Source organism: Phoxinus phoxinus, assembly GCF_949152265.1.
Source record: "Phoxinus phoxinus genome assembly, chromosome: 4".
Classification (NCBI taxonomy): Eukaryota; Metazoa; Chordata; class Actinopteri; order Cypriniformes; family Leuciscidae; genus Phoxinus; species Phoxinus phoxinus.
This window is the reverse complement of record NC_136879.1, coordinates 35,976,419-36,000,297: the sequence shown is the minus strand read 5'-3', so window position 1 is coordinate 36,000,297 and position 23,879 is coordinate 35,976,419. Positions and strand designations below refer to the sequence as shown.

At 36.8% G+C, this 23,879-nt stretch overlaps 2 protein-coding genes across 2 annotated transcripts in view; both read right to left on the bottom strand.

Moving 5' to 3' along the window:
* gab2 (GRB2-associated binding protein 2) overlaps window positions 1-23,879 on the bottom strand; it is a 508,732-nt gene that overhangs the window by 172,477 nt on the left and 312,376 nt on the right. The window lies entirely within an intron of this gene.
* Window positions 502-23,879, bottom strand: part of ptgir (prostaglandin I2 receptor) — a 35,715-nt gene continuing 12,337 nt past the window's right edge. The window contains exon 3 of the mRNA XM_079608832.1: window positions 502-3,547. Within this exon, the coding sequence (XP_079464958.1) occupies window positions 3,269-3,547 (279 nt within the window). The 3' untranslated portion in view covers window positions 502-3,268. The remainder of the gene's footprint in view (window positions 3,548-23,879) is intronic.

Below are 23,879 nucleotides of genomic sequence, written 5' to 3'. Positions count from 1 at the left end.
ATTATCTTCTCAAATCATGTTACTTGTGTTATTGTGAAAAATTCATCTGAGCATATACAGTACGTAATTAATCATATGGGATAAATTGGTCTTCCTTTGTGATATGACTCACTTGACATCTTACAGATGTAGTCATTAGCGAAATTTCATCAAAATTGTCCATTGTCATAGATCATTGTCTATTGTCAATAATGAAGCACTGGTCCCACAGAAGTCGACAGCTTTCAACACGGCGAATCTGTGTGACCAACTTAAACCCGGTGTGGAAATCTTTTGCCCTCACACATGCCACAGTTAACCCAATTCTGGTATTCAACTCTCAAAACCGAGGGATAAAATCAAGGCAACACAAGTTTTTTATTGTTCGATAAGCCAGTTCACTTCAAATATGTCACAATATGGTAGTGTTGGTCATAACATCCGTTTCATCTCAACTTTAAATGACCTGAAATAAATGTATTGCACAAAGTAGTTTCAACAACTGGACGAAAGTACATGAATGGAAGTAGTTTGATCTGAACTTTATGATAACATTACGCTTTTGTCCTAAATCCATTTTTTTTTTTTCATCTATTTAATTTTTTAAAATATTAAAATCATATCTTCAATATCTATGTCAAATTTTTGGCCAATAATGTAAGATCAGGTTTGTTTTTATTTGGATATTTCAATATTTTTCAGTATTATTCTTGTGATATGAAACCGAAGAAGTGCTTGTGGAGGTTGTGTAACATTTCTTTATAAACCTCAAAAATGTGCACCAGTGTTTTATATATATATCAAATGTTATGAATGTAATAAAATGTAATGAATATCCCAATAACAGCCGGAAGAAACAGACAAAGACACATGTTTGTTTGGACAGGGTGTTGTGTTCTTTACTAAGTGTTCATTGTTTCTAGCTTGAGTCAACACTGCATGAACAAACCCAATGTGCACGAAGCAGTATTGACTGTACAACACTGCAAAGAAACATAAATACACAAAATATCACATCACGACAGAGCATCAGATTCACATCGCGCATGCAGACACTGCACGCATGGGGATGTGAATTTACATAGGCACTATACAGAGAGTTTGCTTAGTTAATTGAGCTTCCTCATCCTCCAGAACATTATAGAGGATCATTCTCAGGAAAAATGTGATCCTTTGACAAGATACTGCATTTATTGACATTATTTGTTTGGTTTAGTCTGTAATTCAAACATGCTTATAATTAAACAATTCTATTTTGAAGCGCTTTGAATTCAGCCAATTTGAATGTCCCCATTCGACACCATTAGTTTTTATAGAAAAACAAAACAAAAGTGGACTTTTTTTGCTTTCACATGCTGTAGTTTTCCAAAATTATTTGTATTTTCTGAGAATAATTTCTGATTTGTCTTTGTTTCCTGCACATGTTCAACCCTGTAATTTATCCCTTTAAAAAACAAGTGATTAAAATAGTTCAACTCTGTTACAGGATCTTTTTTTTTTGTTTTCCAGAAGAAGAAAAAAAATACTCTTGGCATAAAGATGGCAAATAATGTGCTGTTGAACAGTGATATTTGCTAGCTAAGCTAAGGCCATTATTACACACTTTTTTTTGTTGCATTTTAACCCTGAAACATTGTCAGTGTATCAGGGCTGAAACAAAATAATAATCATGGGTTATTATTATTATTTTTCCTCAGTGTAATGTATGATTTATTTAAAGACAACAAAATTGAAGGATATTACCAGAATATAGTATAGTAAAAAAAATTTTTTTTAAGTAAACTACTGTAAATTTCTGTAACAGGGTTGAAATAAAGTAGCACTTTAGGGTTAGGCTAAGGGCTAGTAATGATAAACAGCTAAAAGTTCTTGGCATGTAGGATCAGGGGTGACAGTTGAAAAAAAACCTGATGGCCTTGAGCTGGGAAAGTTTCCCAGTAACCTCTTCAAATGAAATATTTCCTGACAGTGACCCTGTAGCTGCGGATAACTTCAAACACAGTCTATAAATCCTCTTTACAATGACCAATATGTATGGTAAAAGCAAATGTATTTTAAAGACAGATATCCATGTTTTTGAATTAAACATTTAAGGTGATATTAGTAGCTATGAAAGCACACATGCATTGTGTTATGATAGTTTGAACTTTCTACATCACCTGAATTGTAAACATACTATATGGTCAAATGCATTTAACACTACACAGAAGCCTTTCCTCTAACACCTTGTACAGACGATGTGCCAAAGCGAAGAGATCAAATCTCTTCCATGTAAAACGGTTTTTACCCAACCCTGATCGCTTGGTTTCAGGTTTGGCAGCTGGGTCGTCCCGTACACAGTGCAATCTTATTGGTCCAAACTCCTGTATCTTCTGACTGTTGCTGGAAACGGTTATATCTCACCGGGATAGAACATGCAGCTCAAATGCCTTTTATTTTTGATTATTTACATTAAGTTATTACAGTTAAATTAAACTATCCATTTTTATGTACCGCCATGAAATGTAATTTTTAATTTTTCACAAAAAGTCACATTTCTACAACACATCAATCCCTAAAAAGCTATTTAGCTATTATAACTTTAACTAGTATGAGTTGTTAACCTGTGATGTTACCCTTCCTGGTTAGGGTTTCTGACATTTTTTAAACTGTACATTTCTAAACCATGGTGCTAATGAGCTCATCTGCATACAAATAAATTAATAATAATTAATAAAGTGTCCAATAGCTTCTGTGGAGCTATTTTTATGACTTCAGTTAACGTGATTGCTTTCTCTCCTCAGATTCTGAAAACAGACCAAGCGAATGAAACTGTACAAACTGTGACTGTACAAAGCGCATTAATATTTAATGAGACGAACTCTTTTTTAGTTTATGATTGGTTGTCTGCTGCTAAACAACTTCCTGTAACATTCTAGTCACACTGTACATCTTTAACACTGCAATGATTTTAAAAGGTTCAAAGGTTAAAATGTTCTATTTTGGTGATAATTAGTAAACAAAAGCATAAGTGACAGTCAGTTGTGTGTGGTTTGTGGTAAGTGCCAGTTCCCCAAGTGAACATTGGTTATTTGTGCCTTCACAGTCTGTTCATTTGTCAACATCTTTGTCACCTTGTTGTTCACCCAAATACGATGGCCATTGGTTCACATATTTACAAAACATTTCCTCTCCATCACCATGAAATATAACTTTTATATTTGGTTCTAGTACCACTTGACACATTCAGTCAGACTTTCCAGGCTTCCGGCCATGATGTATCTCAGTCGCGTACTGTACGCGGTGCCGTTCACTGAGGGAGGCTGCAGTAGATCTGGCTCTTGATGCTGGGGCTTTGTTTGACGTTTCCAGCCTCCAGGGGGAAGGACATAGAGCTTTGAGCTGTGGTCTTCACCGCATCTCTGGGGAAGCAGCAGTGCAAGAATTCCCGGATGTGGTTAAAGACCGCCTTACGGAAGATGATGAAGATCCAGGGATCCAAGATGGGGTTAAATGCGGAGAAGCGGAAAGCCATTAGATTCTGCCGATCATTCCCAACCGGACTAATAGCGTTCACAAAGCCACAGATCTGAGTAGGAGGGAGAGAGAGAGAGAGAGAGAGGGGGAGAGAGAGAGATTAGAACAGTGGGAGATAAACAAACACTCAAGACCTCCTTTTTGGTTGCCAACAGTCACATATTATACAGGAACATAATTGCATCCAGTATTATATCCAATCGTGCCTTGCACAGAAACAGCTGAGAACACTTTAGCATTTAATTGAAACCCCAATTTCTCGAATGTCAAAGATTAAAATGACAGATCAGAATGGAAAACAAATTGTGAATGTTGGACTTGTAAAATAAGTGCCAAGTGTCAAATCTGTTAGAAATCAAAATGTGCCATAGAAACAAGCCATGTCACAGGACAATTCATTACACTATACTGTATATATTGACTTGATTTAGTCACAATTCTCTAGTATTATAATTTGCCAATAGGTGAAAGCCAAATTGACGTGCATAATGGTGTTTGACACTAGATTTTAAACACATGTAACCCTGGATCATAAAACCTTTTTTTTTTTAATTGAGATGTATACATCATATGAATGCTGATAAATAAGTTTTCCATTGATGTATGGTTTGTTAGGATAGGACAATATTTGTCCGAGATACAACTATTTGAAGATCTGGAATCTGATGGTGCAAAAAAATCGAAACATTGAGAAAATTTCCTTTAAAGTTGTCCATTAATGTTCACGACTGTGCTGCATTCACTCACAAAAATAAATGTTTTATATATTTATGGTAGGAAATGTACAAAATATTTTCATGATCTTTACTTAAAGCGATCTCGCGCGTTTTTTAGGCCAAAACATTTTTTTTTCACATACCGCAAACATCTCCTCACTATCCGCTAGCTGCCTGTCCCCTGAACACACTGTAAAAAAACGCGGTCTCTGCAGAGAGCCCAAGCTCCACAAACAGCAGCAAAAACAAACTGAGCAATAAACAGAGCGACCCGCACCATGAAACATAACAAACTGTTCCAGCCAATAACCGACAAGAATGATGTGGGGTGGGGTTTGGGGGGTTATTGCGTGGATGAGGAGGAGGGAGGGTCTAGCTAGCCTCCGTTTTGTTTGATAATAATTCAAACATCAACAAGAGGTTACGCCAACCGAGATCGCTTAGAGCACCTTTAATATCCTAATGATTTTTGGCATAAAAGAAAAATCGATCATTTTGACCCATTGTTGGCTATTGCCACAAATATACCCGTGCGACTAGTGACTGGTTTTGTGATCCAGGGTTACAAATGAAGTTGTGTCAAGCCAAAAAAATCTGTTACTTTAATATCCCATTATCACAAAGCTGCTTTGAAATAATCTATATTGTTAAAAGCGCTATATAAATGAAGGTGACTTGACTCAATTATAGTTTGCTTTGCAGACACACACTGTGACTGTACCATGTTAGTTTTGTGTGGTCAATCGTCACCTGTCACCATTCCTTTCCATTTCAAATGTGATATGGAGAAATGTCCCTTATTTTCCCCTGCTGAAGTTGGCAAAAGTCTCAGACTATTGTAGTCTAACTTTTAATTTTTTTATAACAGCACAATAACAGCACTCTGTGCACAATAATAACAACCATATGATTTCAGGGAGTAGATGCTGAAGACCAGACAAAGCAAAGATTTTTTGTAGCATAGTTTCTGCAGTCCAGAACTGTCAAAAGGACATGATTTCAAGACAAGACACGTTTTCACTGAAACCTCGAGGAGACGCTCAACATCCCTGCAGAACTTCCTTCTCTGAGCGACTGTGTTATTATCAGTTCCACATTCCCTGCAAAAAATATTGAACAGGCTGTGTTTTGCAAATCCACGATTGCCGGCGTATCTGTTTCGGTGTTGCAAGCGTTCGGAGTAATTCTCAATCTAACGCTATATGGCTGTAGATGAGAGGAAACACAGCAGATGCGGAGCGTCCCGCCGTTCTCAAGAGCTCCGATTCCCACAATCTCACCAGATATGAATTTAATTGCGTAGGATGTAAAAAGCCATTTAACTTTTGGCACAGAACGTGTGTTTTTCTTACATCCAATGCTTGCGAGAGTGATCCGTTTCCTCAAATTTGACGTGTTCTCATGTTTCGGATTCCTGACATCTCGTTCCTTAATCAAATGAACATCTAATTTCACATCCAACTTTTCTAATAAATACACCTTTGCTGCAAGCACAACATTCATGATGCTGGAAATAAAAAAGAGAGTTACTGTTAATTCAGATTACACCAAACTAAATGTAAACCCCCTCACATACACATTCATTATGAAAATATCACGATTTTAATTAATATAGAACAACATCTGCTGAAACTAATACTGAAAGTTTGATTGTTATCTTTATTTTTTTGTAAACATTAATTACACAATATTACACTTGGGTAACTCTTTACAAAAAGGTTTCACACTTTATTAACATGAACTAAAGGTGAACAATACTTCTACAGCATTTATTAATCATAGTTTGTTAATTTCAGCATATACATTATTATAAAAACAAACTATGAATGACTATTTTTATTAACACATATTAATAAATACTGTAACAAATATATTGCTCATTGTTAGTTCATGTTACTTAATACATACATTTTAACAAATGAGACCTTATTGTAACGTGTTACCAAATATTGTTATTATTAATTTAAAAAAAAAATCAAAATAATAGACAAATTTAAATAATCACATTCACATTAATTCTATAATATTTCTCTATTAATTAAATATTACATTAAAGATCAGTCGATATATGTATCCAAATAAAAGTGCTTATTGGTCTAGTATTGGTGCTTTATTCACTTTCTGTGTATAATTTATTCAGAATTTAAATCATATTGTTTTTTCATGCTGCAAACAGCAACTCTGCCATAGGAGTTTTTCACTGAATGACTTGTTAACTGTCTGACATCTCTCTCTGCCCCCTTATGATTGACAGGACATAATCGACTTATCAACAGGGCCGGATTTATCTCATGTTGTGAAAAGGCGAAAGCTAATTTTTCTTTTCTTGCCAAAGAAGAAAAGATTGATTTAAGATAAAAACCTGGCAAATAATTTAATTTCCCCATATGTGGCTTTGGTGCCGATGAAAATAACAAGATTAGAGACACTAAAGTATCAGCTAATATTTCTGCTCCAAAAGCGGCCTTCCTCTTAGCGAGACAACATCTTGCTTCAGGGCTCGATTATATTCAGCCAGATCTCCTAAACATGCCAGCGTTCGTCTGTGTGAATGACTACTGGATGCATTTTGTCAGGACAAATTTGCACTTATCGGATAAGCGCTTCAGGCAACACCTGTGACTACTCATACATGCTTAACCCTGAGTTAAGACCGTTAATGACCCCGAGTTAAGGCCCCTTTCAGATTCCAGATCTTCAAATAGTTGTATCTCGGCAAAATATTCTCCTATCCTAACAAACCATACATCAATGGAAAGCATATTTATTCAGCTTTCATATGATGTATAAATCTCAATTGCATAAAATTGACCCATGTGACTGGTTTTGTGGTCCAGGGTCACATATTATACAATCTTACAATCTCACTTATATAAATCTTTTCTAACAATATACATCTTTACTATCACTTTTTTCTTCTTCTTCAATTTAACACATCCTTGCTGAATAAAAGTATTAATTTCTTTTTCTTTTTATTACTGACCCCAAACTTTTGATCTGTATTGTATATTGTTACAAAATATTTATAGTTTAAATAAATGCTGTTCTTTTTTAACCTTTTATTCATCAAAGAAACCTGAAAAAAGTATCACAGGTTATAAAAAAATGTTAAGCAGCAAAACGGTTTCCAACATTGATAATAAATCAGCATATGATTTCTGAAGGATCATGTGGCACTGAAGACTGGTGTAATGATGCTGAATATTCAGCTTTGATCACAGGAATACATTATATTTTAAAGTATATTCAAATTGAAAACCATTATTTTAAATTGTAATGTCTCACAATATATATATAAAAAAATGTATCTTTAATATTGATCAAATAAATGCAGGCTTCTTTCAAAAACATTAAAAATAGTAATGTTTCCAAACTTTTGACCGATACTACATATATAAATCGTAAATATTATTGTGAATACTCCCTTTTAAATTAGTCTTAATCTTTAAACATTGTTATTGTTGTTAATAATTTAATAAAATTGCAATATATTATAATAATGTTGATAATTTTAAATGACTGAATTTTTTTTCATATATTTATTAAAAAATAACCCCCCAGCCATAACATGAAAATAATCATCGTCTTGTATCTGTATCGGCCAGAATTTCAATATCAGTGCAACTTTTAAAATGACACTATACAATTTCGAGTGTGAAAAGCCCTAAACTCTTTACAAACGTCATATCTGATCCCAGATACAGTGCACGAAACCAGTAGATCTGAGAACACTGATCTCATGAAAATGCATCTCTATAGCACGCGTTGTGTTTATCGTGCAATTTATACGCGAAAATTAGTTTTACGTGCATATGATACGCAGTTTTCGTGTGCATTTGATACGCACTTTGTGTGTAATACACATGCACTCCACACCACTAATCCTAACCAAGTGTATAATACACACGCACCCCACATCACTAATCCTAACCAAACGTATACGCACCCCTCACCACTACTAAACCTACCTAAGCACGTAAAAACTATTTTTTTTGCGTATAAATTGCACAATAAAAACAATGCGTGCTATAGAGACGCATTTAGTGTGACCGGGTTGGAGAACAAGACCCGCATAGTTTCTATTACTGGCAAGAGCTGCTACTGTTCTGGGTTTACAGGAAATCTTCATCACGTCCCACAGCTGCAGCGCTGTGATGATGTCATCGTTTATATTCCATCATCACAGACACCTTGAGACTCAACACTGACACCCGATACGCTGAAGTACAAAGTGTCCTGGATGCTGAAGGAGCCAAAAAAACTATTTGTGCCGTGATAGATCAGCACATTGGCTGCTGTCTGTGGCCCTTCATCCACCGATTACGGTATAAAACATTAGTGAGCCATGAGTGATGCTAATGACCCTGTCACTGATGTGTCAAACAATTCACGTCAGGTTTTCACGTCTTCGAGGACATAAATTGCCACCCAATACCGCCAGCTCTGGATGTCATCACTCGTTAGCGATCACACACCTCTGCAAACACACCCCATAGCATTCCCCTACATGTCCTTAAGACCTCATATGGTCCTCCAGCACTGTGGGCCACAAATCACACAATGTCTGAGAGAAGAAGCTGGACTGTGATGTTGAAGCGTCCTTTGGATTAACCACCCAAACCTTTTAAACTCAAAGCGACATTTGTGTTTGTGCGAATGTGAGCTGCTCTCCAAAGACAGGGAGCATGTAAAAATGCAAATAATATGTAATTAGTAGTGGTTAATTTGTCCACAAGAAGAAACATTTACAACAACACACACTACTAAGGTTGGTTTCCCTACAGTGGTTCAGGAGGCTGCAGGATTGCTGAATGACGAAAGAAATGTTATCAGTATGATGGTGTAAAACTACAGCTACTTAAACCAATGATGGAATTAGCGCGCAAAATATGAGGGAGAGCATTGCTATAGTGTGATTATATTGTATTGCGATAGGTAGCACTTAAAAGTCAATACCGAATCAAAACTAGTTAGTACATCATTTATAATTATAATAGTTTAATAACAGTATTTTGTTACACTTGAAATAGTTACAAAATAGATGATGATAGAATCATATACCGTAAATTGTACCCAGAATGTATGTAAAATGTTACCTGAGAGAGAGAGAGAGAGAGAGAGAGAGAGAGAGAGAGAGAGAGAGAGAGAGAGAGAGAGAGAGAGAGAGAGAGAGAGAGAGAGAGAGAGAGAGAGAGAGAGAGAGAGAGAGAGACTTTGACTTTAAAGGGGTCATGACATGAGAAACCAAATTTGCCTTGATCTTTTGGTATATAAGAGGTCTTTGTACCATTAAAACGTCCTGCAAGTTTCATAGCTTAAGACGTCCTCCCCATTATAAACGAATCATTTATTTAATCAAGCTCTAAATACAGCTCGTTCTGGATCCATGGTAAGAAGTGACGTCACGGTACGAAGTGACGTACCAGCGTTTGCATATGACCGCCTCCAGCGCAAGACAGCTACGCTTTAAGCGCAAGACAACTACGCTCATTTCGTATCGTTGTCGCGCCCGCGCGCCGCGCGCCTCACAAGTGTTCAGTCGACGGAGAGCGAGTGGGTCTGTGTACAGGGAAATGACGATGCCGCAGATGTGCTGTTCCTGGCTGTGGACAAACTACATCTTTGAATACGCTGCGAAAGATCCAGTCGGCAGGGAAAAATGGATGCACTTTATTTTTTGCGGACGTCTCAGTCACGGCAGTGTTAGTTTAAGCGTTTGTTCTATACATTTGAAGGATGACTGTTTTGAGACTGTTTTGAGCTTTGCCAGAAAACTGTTGCTCAAAGATAAGTCCGTGCCGTCTATTCTGGGCTCAACAACGACGACGCAAACTGTAAGTAATGTATTTAAAACTTTAAACTACTTTTTAAATACGCTGAAAGATCCAGTCGTCAGGGAAAAATGGATGCACTTTATTTTTTGCGGACGTCCCAGTCACGGCAGTGTTCTATACATTTGAAGGATGACTGTTTTGAGGAAAAAATCCCAATATGATGATTGGCTTTGCCAGAAAACGGTTGCTCAAAGATAAGTCCGTGCCGACTATGGGCTCAATGACGACGACGCAAACTTACTTTTTACCATGGCTAATATAAACACATTTGTATAAGAGAATCTTGAAAATATGTCGCCTTTCTAGTAGGCCTAACGTTACATGTGATAGAAAATTAAAAATGTTGCCTTTATCAATGCTGCATCTTCAAAGATGGCCTGTGCATGCATTTTTGTCCGTGGTACACCCTATCATTTCATTGGAATTAGTTAAATAATGTTAAACTGTTAGCAAATGAAGCTATAAGATAATTATGCAACAATAATCCGTTTTCAAGTGTCTCGGGTTAATTTTTTTTTATTAATTCAAAATAGTTTCACTTTCCATGTGGACACGGGCTGATCCAGTCTTCGTTGTTGTGGTGATGCTTCATTTTCCTCTGATTCCGGCTCAAACATATAAGGTTTTATCATTGCAAGAGCCATCGCTTCGCATGCATCACCCGCTATTAAACAGTTACGCCGAATCCGCAAATGTTCTGGCTGGGGGCGTTAATAATTGATGCATGGGCACTGACGTTAGCCAATCATAACAGTGGGCGTTAACACTGAACTCTTAAAGGGGAAACACCCCCAAAACAGACTGTTTGAATCAGAGGATGAGAAACAGGGTGGGAAAAGGTCATAAATCACTACATATTAAAAGATTTTTGTAAAAAAAACTATAGTAATACTATAATTGCACCTAAGGGAACATAATAATAAAATAAAAAAAACCATGTCATGACCCCTTTAAGATCACTTTATTTACAAAAATAGTAAAAATATTTTTTTAAAGTAACACTAGGTTACTTTTCTTTTTTTTGCTCTCGGGGTCCCCCTACAGTTGGGAAACAGTATTGTCCTCTACTACTGTCGTAAACTCTGTCATACATGCACGTGCATTTGTTGACAACCATGATAGCCCTGAGCACTGTAGGAGGAGTTCACATGCAGGTGTTCTGCTTGCGTCGCGTGTGAAATGTCTTCATCACAGGTACAGTGGCATATATTTCAGCATGTCATATGAATATAATTTCATGGGTTTTATTTTTTTTCAAACGACAAATGATCGCGATGCTCATGTTTACAAGCCAGCGTCATTATAGTAGCCTAGTCTATTGGTTACCGTTTTACTGAATCTATATGATACTTCAATGCAATGTTTGAGTGGTAGATATAATAACCATATATCGTCAATATTATAATATCAAGCTACCATAGATGAATCTGCAAATTTTACAAATCGATTTGCATTATAGCTTGAGGCAAGACAAATAAACAAATATCACAGACATGTTAGGTATCCTAAAATATTATTTTGTACATCTTATATATTTACTTGCAAGAATGTAACGTTAGCCCCTACCAAACTTGTACACGCCCTTTAGACATAGGCTTTCATTTGATATTTGAAAGTCCGCATCGGTCGAGCATAGGGTTGCCACCTTTGATTTGTGAAAAACCGGGACACAGATTATTATTATTTTTTGTGGTCTGAGTCTGAGTTGTAGGTTGTAAATAGTATTTTCTTTGACACTGGTGGCTCATCCGACTTTGTTGTGTTATTCTCATAGACAGTGGTTATCCTCCTCGTCCGTCTCTCCCCCCATTTCACACAATAGATGTAAATAGACAGTTTTTAAAAAGCTAGCTAGCAACTAAACTCACACTGTATCATCTTGGATGTGTGTTGATGCGCGCGCGCGACCGACCGACAGCACAGGCAGTTGCTAGGCGATAAGTTGAGCTTCCAATCAAATAAAAGTAAACGCCTGGCATTGGCCAATCCACTGTTTTACCCGTTTACGGACACAGGATTGGATGTACTGTACAACTATGAAGAAAACACAGTAACAGTAGACGGAAACGGTTTAATTTGAAACCAAGAAATTCTACTTTAGAAGTACATTTTCACAAAAAAAAAACGGGACAATTCATGTCCCGGGAAAGAATATGAATTTTCTGGGACTGTCGCTCAAAAAAGAGAATAATCCCTGGAAAACCGGGACGGGTGGCAACGGGCACCCCTCCTCCTCATTCAGCTCACGCCAGCGAGGAAACGCTGGCCCAATGTTGATCCTCGTTCTGCCTTTAATGCGATCACTTTCTCGTTTCCTCTTGTTGCTTTCCTCCGACAAAACCTTTGCTTTCTTGCTTTTCTGTGCTGCTTCGGCCATGACTATAACATTTGGCAAACAAACGCTAGTTTGGCTCGCACGTCCGATTTTAAGGAAGTGGGGGTGGTGGTGGAAGTGACGTATTTGCCGTAAAGCAGTCGAATTTTGTAGTTCTCTTTGTTCGCCGGTTACTACCCGAAACCCGAAGTTTAAAAGTACGATTAAAAACGCTACAGACCCCGTCAGGCTATGGCAGACGTGTCATTCAACCTATTGTAAGTCGATGTACCATCACAAGAGACTTGGAAATATATTATTAAGGTTGAAAAGTTACCTGGTGCTGCTTTAAATCCAGTTAGAATGAGAGCAATGGATTTAAAAACAAAATGACCACAGAGTCTCAAGACATGAAAAAGCATCATAGAAACGCAAAAAAAAGAAAAGAAAAAAATTATAATAATACAAACTAAAATAATACAAAAAAGAAAAAAAAATAGAAAAGGTTCCCCCTTTTTTCCTTTCACGATCAAAGCTCACTCAAAACATCAGAGAGAGAGAGAGAGAGAGAGAGAGAGAGAGAGAGAGAGAGAGAGAGAGAGAGAGAGAGAGAGAGAGAGAGAGAGAGAGGCATAGAGCAAAAGCAAAGCCCCCAAGAAGAAAGAGAGGAAAAGAAAAGACCAGAGGAAAGAAGAGGCAAAGAAAAAAGGTCAGAGCAACAGTTACAATCTTCTTTTATTCTATACCTTGACCATGCGACTGAAACCCAATGTGATACATTCAAACTAGCCAGTCATAAAATTACAAATTCCCCCACCGTACTAAAGGTTGGACAATTAGCAGACCCCCGACATGGACACATTTTGCCCTATAGGCCTTGATTCTTTGATGGAAATTTAAAAAGAAATATACAAAATTGTCACGAAATGCTAGATGGCTCAGGCTATTTGGAATACTAGGGCACAGCTGATTGAAATTGTTAATAAAACAGGAAAGGTCAGTTCGCCAGTATGGCAGTTTTGGGGATTTTATAAGTCTGACCATAGTCAAACCAATGTCGTGGGCAAATTATGCAAGACTGTCGTCCCCACCAAGAGTGGTAACAAACTTGTTTTACCACCTTTTGGAGCACAGCCGTATTCGTCAGCAACATCCAACAACATCTGCAGCTGCAACACCGCACACGCAGCAGAGCATTTCCTAGCACTAAACTTGCAGAAAATAGTTCTTCTCTGGTTTCTCTATGTTTATATTTAACACTTTGCACTATTTTATTACACTAATTGCTTACGTATTCTTTAATTTTGCACCTTAAAGGAACACTCCGACTTTTTGGGACTTTAGCCTATTCAACTTATCCCCCAGAGTTAGATAAGTCCATACATACCTTTTTCATCTCCGTGCGTGCTATAAGTCTGTTTGACGCACCCACCGCTAGCCTAGCTTAGTCACAGAGTGTACAAAAAACAAAGTCACATGAGACAGACATATTTTAACTGTATAAATACTGGGAACTATATTCTCTGAAGGCGAAGCACTGCTACTTGGGCGGAGTGATAACCGCAGCGCACCTGAGACGCGCTCTGAACAAACTCTCTGCTCCTCACCACGGCGCGTCTCAGGTGCTGCGGTTATCACTCCGCCCAAGTAGCAGTGCTTCGCCTTCAGAGAATATAGTTCCCAGTATTTATACAGTTAAAATATGTCTGTCTCATGTGACTTTGTTTTTTGTACACTCTGTGACTATACAAATTACAACATGTAAATAGGAAAATGTTTGCGTTATTTTGTCACTTATTTGGATTAGTATGCTAGCTGCAACCATTTACATCCAGTCTTTGTGCTAAGCTAGGCTAGCGGTGGGTGCGTCAAACAGACTTATAGCACGCACGGAGATGAAAAAGGTATGTATGGACTTATCTAACTCTGGGGGATAAGTTGAATAGGCTAAAGTCCCAAAAAGTCGGAGTGTTCCTTTAATGTTAAGAGATAATTGTTAAGTGTTCATTGTGATTTTAGAATTATGTTTACATTTGAGTGTTTTCCATGATTGTGTTGACATTTCTGCCTTTATAACTGAGGGGATTATAATCAGAGGAAGGTTAAGTTTAAAATATGTTTAAATGTAAATGTTAAAATGTTTAACTGTAATATATTTTTCTCCTGGTCGTAAAAAATACTGCTTTATAAGCTTGTGCTCCATGGAAGAAAGAAAGAAAGTCATAAATATGACATCGGAGTGAGTAAATGATGACAGAATTTCCATATTTAGTTGAACTATTAATATAAAACCCTGAGCACAAAGATCACTTACATGAGAGAATCAAATATGAAGAAATAAAGCCCTCTCTCAGACCCATGAGGTTAACAGCAGCGACGTTTTACTCCTCTACAGTGTTTTGTTACCATATTTATTTATTTATCAATCTGCTACTTGAGTTTCACGTATTTGGTCTGCAAATTTAGAAAGGGCAGAATGTGGCGACATCAGATCTGTTTATCCGTGCGTAAAACAATGGTGAAGTGCACAGACTGTTAAAGAAATCACTTCCCATAAGCAGTGAACTGAAGAGTTGCAACTAGTGAAACTGTTTTTGTGAGTACCACATTGATATTTAAATATATTTAAATGAATCATCTTCTTTCACTGAGACAACCCAAGAAAAACTCCCACAAGAGATTATTTCCTGTTTTATTTATGTATGGCCTACTTTAAACATATATGGTTTGTACTTACCGGTATCTCTTCTTTTGAGGTTTCAGCATTTTCGCAAGAGCAAATGAGCTGCTCTGAAAGTGTGGGCATTGTTAGACATATCTTGACTAATTAACTATGAAACTAATATTAGAAAAAGAGACTATGGGCCCTATCTTGGCATATAGCGCAAATGACTTTGTACGGCGATGCATGTATCATTCCCATTTTGCACCCGACGCACAGCGGACTTTTCCCTCCACAGACGCACGTTGGCAAATTCGGCGGTTCAGTGAAAAGAAGAGGAGGAATGTTCCGGCGCAAACGTCCCCTGGTGCTATTTTGCAGTTTCAGAAATCAATTCATCCACAGACCAGGAAGAACCTAGTCTAAAGTCAATGGCGCGTTATTCAGATGCTATTTTAAGGGCGCATGCTTGGCCACAATGTAGCGTGTGCACAACGCGGATACACTTTGCTTCTCTCATCTACACAGACGTAGCAGTTCATATTTTTGCAAACCATACATAATTACAGGGAGTAAAATTACCACACGAGGGAAATCATTGTGGTGTCCATGAAGATGTGAAAAAATAGGCATAAATCTAGCTTACACATTTACCCAAATTATTCAGGCTAATTGTAGTAATGACGTATTAACCCTGTTTGATCATTAGTGGCAAGACACATCGGTATATAAGGACATCTGACAAAGTGGGTTGTCCGTCAAGAACCAGGAAACAAAATTCTGAAGACTGAGAAATCACCTTTACCATCATGTAAGTTGCGTGCGCCTGGCAAACCCAGCGTTATAATAGCAATCCGCCATGGAACAAGTGCGCCTGCTCTTAAAGGGAATGTGAGAGGACGCTCTGATTGGTTTATTGCACGTTATGCCCAAACCACACCTATGAGTAATGAAGCTAACTTCAGACCAACACATTTTAGATTTGCGAGATCCGCCCACAAAGTTACTTGCGTTTTGCGTTTGATACTTGCGTTTCAAATCGTTAAAATAGGGCCCTGGAAATGAACATGCATCTTTCACGAGATAACCACACAATGAATGATCTCCAAAAAACAGATTACCTGGAGCCAATAAACAAACCTCAACCATGAAAGTGGTCGCCATTACTCATTAGCATGTCCCTGAACACACACTTCATGTTTGTTTATTTGTTCTTGAGTCTTGAGAGGACTTTAAATGAAGACCATGTCATGCAATGTAACTGAGTAGACAGCTACAAGAGTGCACACATCTTTAGAAGACATCAGTGGTTTTGACAGGACAACAACTACAAAGATAAGAAGAAACCAGAAAAAAAACAGGTCATTATGGGAGCTCATTTTTACCACAGAGTAAAAAAAAAAAAAAAAAAAAAAAAGTACAATTTTAAATACAGTTATATAAAGTTGCAGCTGTGAGATATAAACTCACAATTCTGAACACATTAAATCATAACTACGGGAAATAAAGTCACAATTACAAGAAATAAGTCCTATTGCAAGATATTGTCACACTGCAATATTTAAAGAAACACGAAGACATATAGGCCCGGTTTCACAGACAGGGTTTAGATTAAGCCAGGATTAGGCCTTAGTTCGATTAGGATATTTAAGTAGCTTTTATAAACATGCCTTAGAAAAAAACTTTACTGATGTGCATTTTGAGGCAAAATAATAGCATATATATATTTTAATATACATGTTAGTGGAAGTTGCTTTCAGTTAAAACAGCTCAAACATGCATTTTAGTCTGGAGCAAAAAACTAGAAATGTGCAAGCTTATTGGCATTACTAAAGATAACCCCAAAATGCTTGAATTCCTCTTTACATACTGTATAAACACAGCACTCTCCATCACCCCTTCCATAGTCATCCATCATCGAACTTCGCACCCACCTCTGTTTTTCCATCACTCGCTTCAGATATCATAATTTTCCTTCATTGTCTTCTGCAACTGCCTGCTGGCATGTGTGTACTTCCCCCTGTACTCTCAAGACGCATTACAAACGTGTCAGTAGCTGACCTCACCACACAATGAAAAATGCCAGTATGCTTTCAGAAAATATAGAGTGATGGACATAATGTAAAATATACTTTGATACTGAGGCACTATCCAATGACTGCTCGTGTTTTGCTTAAGTATTACTATTCTATTCTGGGAAAGGCTCAGACATAATGAAAGTGTGCGGCAGTGCCTGCCTGGCAAAAGTCAATATCACTTAAGCCACATGTTTCTGTCTAAGTGTCAAACCTTTACATACTGTCTGGAAGTGCACCATCTACACACACACACACACACACACACTAGACTTTTCTCGGGTTCGATATAAGATGACATCTAACCCACTGTGTGCATCTCACAGTTCCCTAAATAGAAGCAGGTCGGTAACACATCAAGCTTTTCTGTCAGGTAATTAGATTGTGTTTCACTATAAAAGGAGTTAAATGAGTCGAAAGACGTTTAATGCAGAGTTGAGTGAGGATTCAGGTATATACCATCACAAATAAAGGTGGATGAATGGTCACGTACAAACCAAACTCAACAACTGCCATCGGCAAAACAGGAACTCGTATCCTCCCAGGCCTGTTTGACCACTTAAAACTAAAGAAAAAAACTAGAAGAAAGAGGTAACCATTAATTTTAACAACCCTCCCTGACTGTGACTTCTTGCGCAATTTTTCTTCCTTCTCTTTTGTTTCTTCTCTTTTTTTGCAATACCAAGCCTTTCCTGGCACCATTACAAAAGTGGAATATATTTATATTTTTGTGTGCTGTTTAGCTAATATTTTTGTGCATTGACTTCATTCACTAGCTGAACAGCCAATCAGAGTTCTCTCTCAAGTCAAGTCAAGTCATCTTCATTTCATCTAACAATGTAGATTGTTTCAAAGCAGCTTTACAGAGATAAACGTATTAAGGTAACAGATTGTTTTGGCTTCATAGCGGTTCTTGAATAAAGATATTTTCCAGCTAAAGTTAGTTTTGATTGATTCACTTTTCCTCCGAAGTGATCATTTGTTATTAAATTTGGGGCCGTTAAGACGACACCGTTTTTCTCTAAACAGACTTTAAACGCGAAACCTGTGATATACGCTGATGGCGCTCACGTGCGCGTCAAGAATTAATTATATAGTTATATGCGTTTGAATATATATGCGCATGTTTGTACGCGTTCTCACCGATGGTCTACATGCTGAATCGGCCAAAAATGGCCACACGTTGCCCGATGGCTGATCGTCAGCTTGGTTGTCTCTGGCTTTACACAATTAGACAAAGTGAGAGACGACAAATTTAAAGAATATAAAGAAAAGTTGGAGAATGGAAATCAGGAATGGAAACACAGCACTTCTGAATTACTGCTGCAAGCAGATCAAACTGTATGTGCTCATTTGTAAATCTCTTTATCTTCATCAATCAGTCTTCATGAGATCGTTGTGAAATATTAGTAAAAAGAGACTGGAAATGAACATGCATCTTTCACGAAAAAACCACACAATGAATGATCTCCAAAAAAAACAGATTACCTGGAGCCAATAAACAAACCTCAACCATGAAAGTGGTCGCCATTACTCATTAGCATGTCCCTGAACACACATTTCCTGTTTGTTTATTCGTTCTTGACTCTTGAGGGGACTTTAAATGAAGACCATTTCATGCAATGTAACTGAGTAGACAGCTACAAGAGTTCACACATCTTTAAAAGACATCAGTGGTTTTGACAGGACAACAACTACAAAGATAAGAAGAAACCAGAAAAAAAACAGGTCATTATGGGAGCTCATTTTTACCACAGAGTAAAAAAAAAAAAAAAAAAAAAGGTAACGTTAAGATAAGATATGACGGTAAGATATAGCTGTGAGATATAAACTCACAATTCTGAAAAAAAAAATAATAATCATTACTACAGGAAATAAAGTCGCAATTACAAGAAATAAGTCCTATTGCAAGATATTGTCACACTGCAATATTTAAAGAAACAGGGTTTAGATTAAGCCAGGATTAGGCCTTAGTTCAATTGGGATATTTAAGTAGCTTTTATAAACATGACTTAGAAAAAAACATTGCTGGTGTGCATCGTGAGACAAAATAATAGCACTGATATATTTTAATATACAGGTGAAACTCGAAAAATTTGAATATCGTGCAAAAGTTAATTCATTTAAAAAAAAAAAAAAGATTATTTTTATGTGAAATAAAATCACATTGTGAGATATAAAGCCACATTGTAAGAAATGAAAGTCACAAATTAAGACGTAATTGTAAGATATAGTCGCAACTACCTTATTTGAAGCGGAAACAGGCTTCCGTAGTTTGTGACCTTCTGGCGTGTTTTAAGTGCTGTAAAAATATAACAGCTTCTTATCTTGATGCAAAACAAATTGTATGTACAGTATGCTATATGACTGTTATTATCACAGTAATATCTGACAAATATCTGACACGCTACACAAAGTTCAGGCAGGAAATGACTTTTTACCCACACAATCCATTTCAGTAAAGGAAAGAAGGCAAGCGCTGAGGTTTAATGCGACCTAAATTCTCAGCCGACACACATGAGAGAAGTCAGCGTTTCTCACCACAGGCTCAAACGTCTGCAGGGGAAACCTTATGTGATAACATATCGACTTAAGATGACTCGTCGCCAGCTGCAAAAGTAACAAACTTGAGAAAAACAACACGATCATTATGCTGAACATGTTCAAAATTGAAGATTCAACAAGACCTTCTAACAGTCAAGAACAAGTTCCAGAAAAAGGCCTTAATTTAATAATTGATTTTACAATGGTTATTTTGGTTATTTATTTACAATGCTGAATCAATACTGAACTGACTTCAGCTGAACAACAGTCGAAATGCATAATTTTCTTGTTATCACTGTGCGGCTTTGAAACAATCTGTATTATATAAAGCGCTATATAAATTAAGTTGACTTGACTTGACTCACATGTGTCTCTTCTAGACATTCAGAAGAGATCTCAACAATGTCTCAGACTGTGCTCAGATTTGCAAAAATCTCAATATGACCTCAAACATTTCTTATTTAGGAGAAACGTGTTAAAGGTGCTGTATGTAATTTTTTTTGGACTGTACTAAAGCATAAAAATACCAGAATACATTTGCAGATGTTTAGGAAACATGCTAACTTCACATACTTGTTTCTCCGAAAAACAATGCTATACAGCCAGTTATTCTACTTTGAAATGTGCGTTCTGTGTCGGAATGTCTATTTTTGTTTTGGTCTGTGCGTTTCGACAGTATTTTCGACACCCGGTTTTGCCACTTGACAGGAAACACAGTGTATTGTAGCTATGGAAGCTAGTCTATGACCAGCGATATATTAAAGGAACACTCCACTTTTTTTTGGAAATAGGCTAATTTTCCAACTCCCCTAGAGTTAAACAGTTTTACCATTTTTTAATCCATTCAGCCGATCTCCGGGTCTGGCGGTAGCACTTTTAGCATAGCTTAGCATAGATCATTGAATCTGATTAGACTGTTAGCATCTCTCTCAAAAAAAATGACCAAGAGTTTCGATATTTTTCCTATTTAAAACTGGACTCTTCTGTAGTTACATCGTGTACTAAGACTGACAGAAAATGAAAAGTTGCGATTTTCTAGGCCGATATGACTAGGAACTATACTCTCATTCCTGCGTAATAATAAAGGAACTGCTGCCGTACCAGCAGACGCAATGATATTACGCAGCACCTGAAAATAGTCCCCAGCTCGGTAACTTAATTTTTAAAATTTTTGAAGAAGAGTGCCTTGGATATTCTCTTTCCTACATTTATTTGTGACCGGCACTAAGTTTGTAATATCATTGCGTCTGCTGGTACGACAGCACAGTTCCTTGATTATTACGCAGGTATGAGATAGTTCCTATAGTTCCTAGTCATATTCATCAATAATAATCAATTCTCTCCAATATTTGAATTTGGACTACAGTACCCATTTCAACCACTATCTGTAAATTTTACATACTGCACCTTTAAACAAAGTTGAAGCATAAATGAGACGTACATCAATGATTCCTTTTTCCCCAAGTCAAAACATTGAATTCACTACAAACCCTGAAAGCATGGGAATATTCATGCAGCCGACTGACCTTTCTGCAGCACTTCGCATGGTATTCTGTTGTCTCATCAAAAACATATTTTAAAAAAACCCAACAACTAAAAAAAAGTCCCAAAGGTTGTTGGTGAAATAATGTATTTTGGAAAATATTGAATTCCCAAGAATCTTTCGTCACTTACACGGAAACAAAGGCAGTACTATATTATAATATGCTTTGAGGATGAACTTTTCCTCTCAGATGTACAGTAAAGACACGATTTTCAAACTTCCACAGAAAGAATACCACAGGCCCCAAATGTCTAGGGATGCACTGAGACGCACTGTGCTCTTTACACAGTTGAAACAATTCAACAGATTTTTTTTATCAGTTTTTATCGTTTTACATACTGACCACATGCCGAAATAAATCAAAAAACATTATTTTAATATTATTTTATATACCCTCAACATCTCAAAAGAGAAAAGGTTCCCATAAGAAAAGAAAATAACAACATCTCTCAACCGTTTCTCCTTTATAGCAATGCTCTTGTGTCTACAGTTACAGAAGAGATCTCAACGGATATGTTTTTCAATAAAGTTGGAAATTTACCTTGCATAAAACATTGGAGGATAAAGCAGTTTCCATCCCGTGTGTGCCAGAGAACAAGCATTCCAGAATGACCAAAGCAACATTTGAGATGCTGTGCAATGCAATTGGTTAAAGTCGTTATCAAGTCGTTCAAGTCGTTATCCAATCACATCCTCTGTTGAGGCAAAGTCACATGAGTGTTTTTGTTGCATTTGAAGGGATTTATTCGGAAAATGTGTTTCCATCATTGAATATGCGCATGTCTTTTTATTCAACTCAATTGAGCTTATACGTTTTTCATGCACATTTTCAGTATTTATGTGCATCTTGGTTTATGTGCATTCAGCTTTTTTTATGCGATAACCCAAATTTTGCATTAAAAAAATAGCAAACATAGCTAATGTCTCAAACTGTGCTCATATTTGTCAAGAAGTCAAACAAGGAGATTTCAATATAAACATTTCTCATCAAACATGTGCTTCTAAGACCAAATAAACTAAGATATACTGAATCACACACACAAACCTTTAATGATTTTCTAAATATTCAGGCAAGCCAACATTCAAAGTTTGTTTAAATGATCTTTCCTTTTTATTTATGGTTATCATTGTTCCTGAAGTATGTAGGTCTTAAATGGTGAACACTGAAGACGGTTTGGGACAGCAAAAACATCAGATCACAGAGAGTACGCAGCCACAGTTACAGGATTTATGTGTGTTTGTTGCTGTTGACTTCAAACAAGCTCTCAATTTCATGCGTTCTCGTGTTCTGAAAAGTGTCAGAATCAATGTGATTTATAATGCAATGCAAGAATGCTTTGAGTTCCCAGTGTTGCCACAGGGGTGGCTATAGTGGACATTGGCATTTTAATTTATGGTCAACTGCTAAGGTCACATTCTCTGTAAGGTAGTTATAATAATGGTCAAAACAGATGGAAGCTCTGCCAACAGAAACTGTTTTTTGAAAGACACGCTGCAGTGCAAAGTGAAACCATGTGTGAGGGAGGTGAAAGATTGCAAAATATACGTTTTATAAGAAAAAATTACTTTCATTTTAAAGTTAAAAATAAGTTTAAAGAACATTTGCAAACAAAAAATCATTTAAATTAATTTAGGACTTATAAAAGTATTGGTACAAAATAGTAAAAACTTCAAATCTTGTTAGCAAAGGGAATTCCCCAACTTCTTGCAAAAAGTTTTTTTTCCCCAAGTCAGGTGAAGCAACATGAAAAACAAATGTTATCTACAAATGTCGATAACATTTGTTATCACATGAAAAGGAAATAGTAAGGTGTTTAAAAAGTTCACAGCCTTTTTCAATGTTATTTCTCATGTCTATTTTTGTTTCTACAAAGAACAACTGGAGACTGTAGTTCTGAGAAAAGAAAAAAGAAAATAACATCCTGATAAAGATCAGGGGGTATTGAGTATTTTGAGATTTGGGTAATATTTCAGTCAGAGATCAATGTGGGGCTGAACATCACAAACCTTTAAAACATATCATTAAAATGTAGGTCTCCATTGTTTATGTTTTAAATCATAAAATATCATTCATGAAAACAGGAAAACAAATGTTTGAAACTCCCAGGAGGCAAAAAAACTATTTGTTAACTGTATAAACAGTCAATTCCCTTGTAGTTTCATGAGATATGTTCATGATCTTACAGGGTCAAGCATACCACACAAAGAGTAGGCCTACTAAACAAAAATGTTCACATTGATTTTAAAAATAAATGAATTAATCCTCCTCACAGAATCTAAGACAAATAACATTTGAGATTCATCAAAATTCATGAACAACATGTTAGACAGCAAGCACACATTACTCTCTTTTTTTGTTGTGGTTTGTAACAACAGCTGGTGCAGTTCAACTAAAGACCACACATTTTTGAAAAGTCTGTTGTTTAGCTATACAAGGCTGCTGACTATAGACTCTGGTTTTTAATTCGGTAAATCATTTGAATTACAATGAGAGTCAGCTCACGATCTTTGTCCAAGACAAGGCCCACAGACCTGCCTTCCCCTGCGTACTGGGAAACTCGTGCACAGAAATTGTTCACTACCATTCATAAATCATATGTGGCCTCATGGGATAGTAAAGTGTCCATGGGATAGTAAAGTGTCCATCGTATGCACACTTCAGAGTAGGTCATCCGGGTCCTTTTTGCCTATAGGCT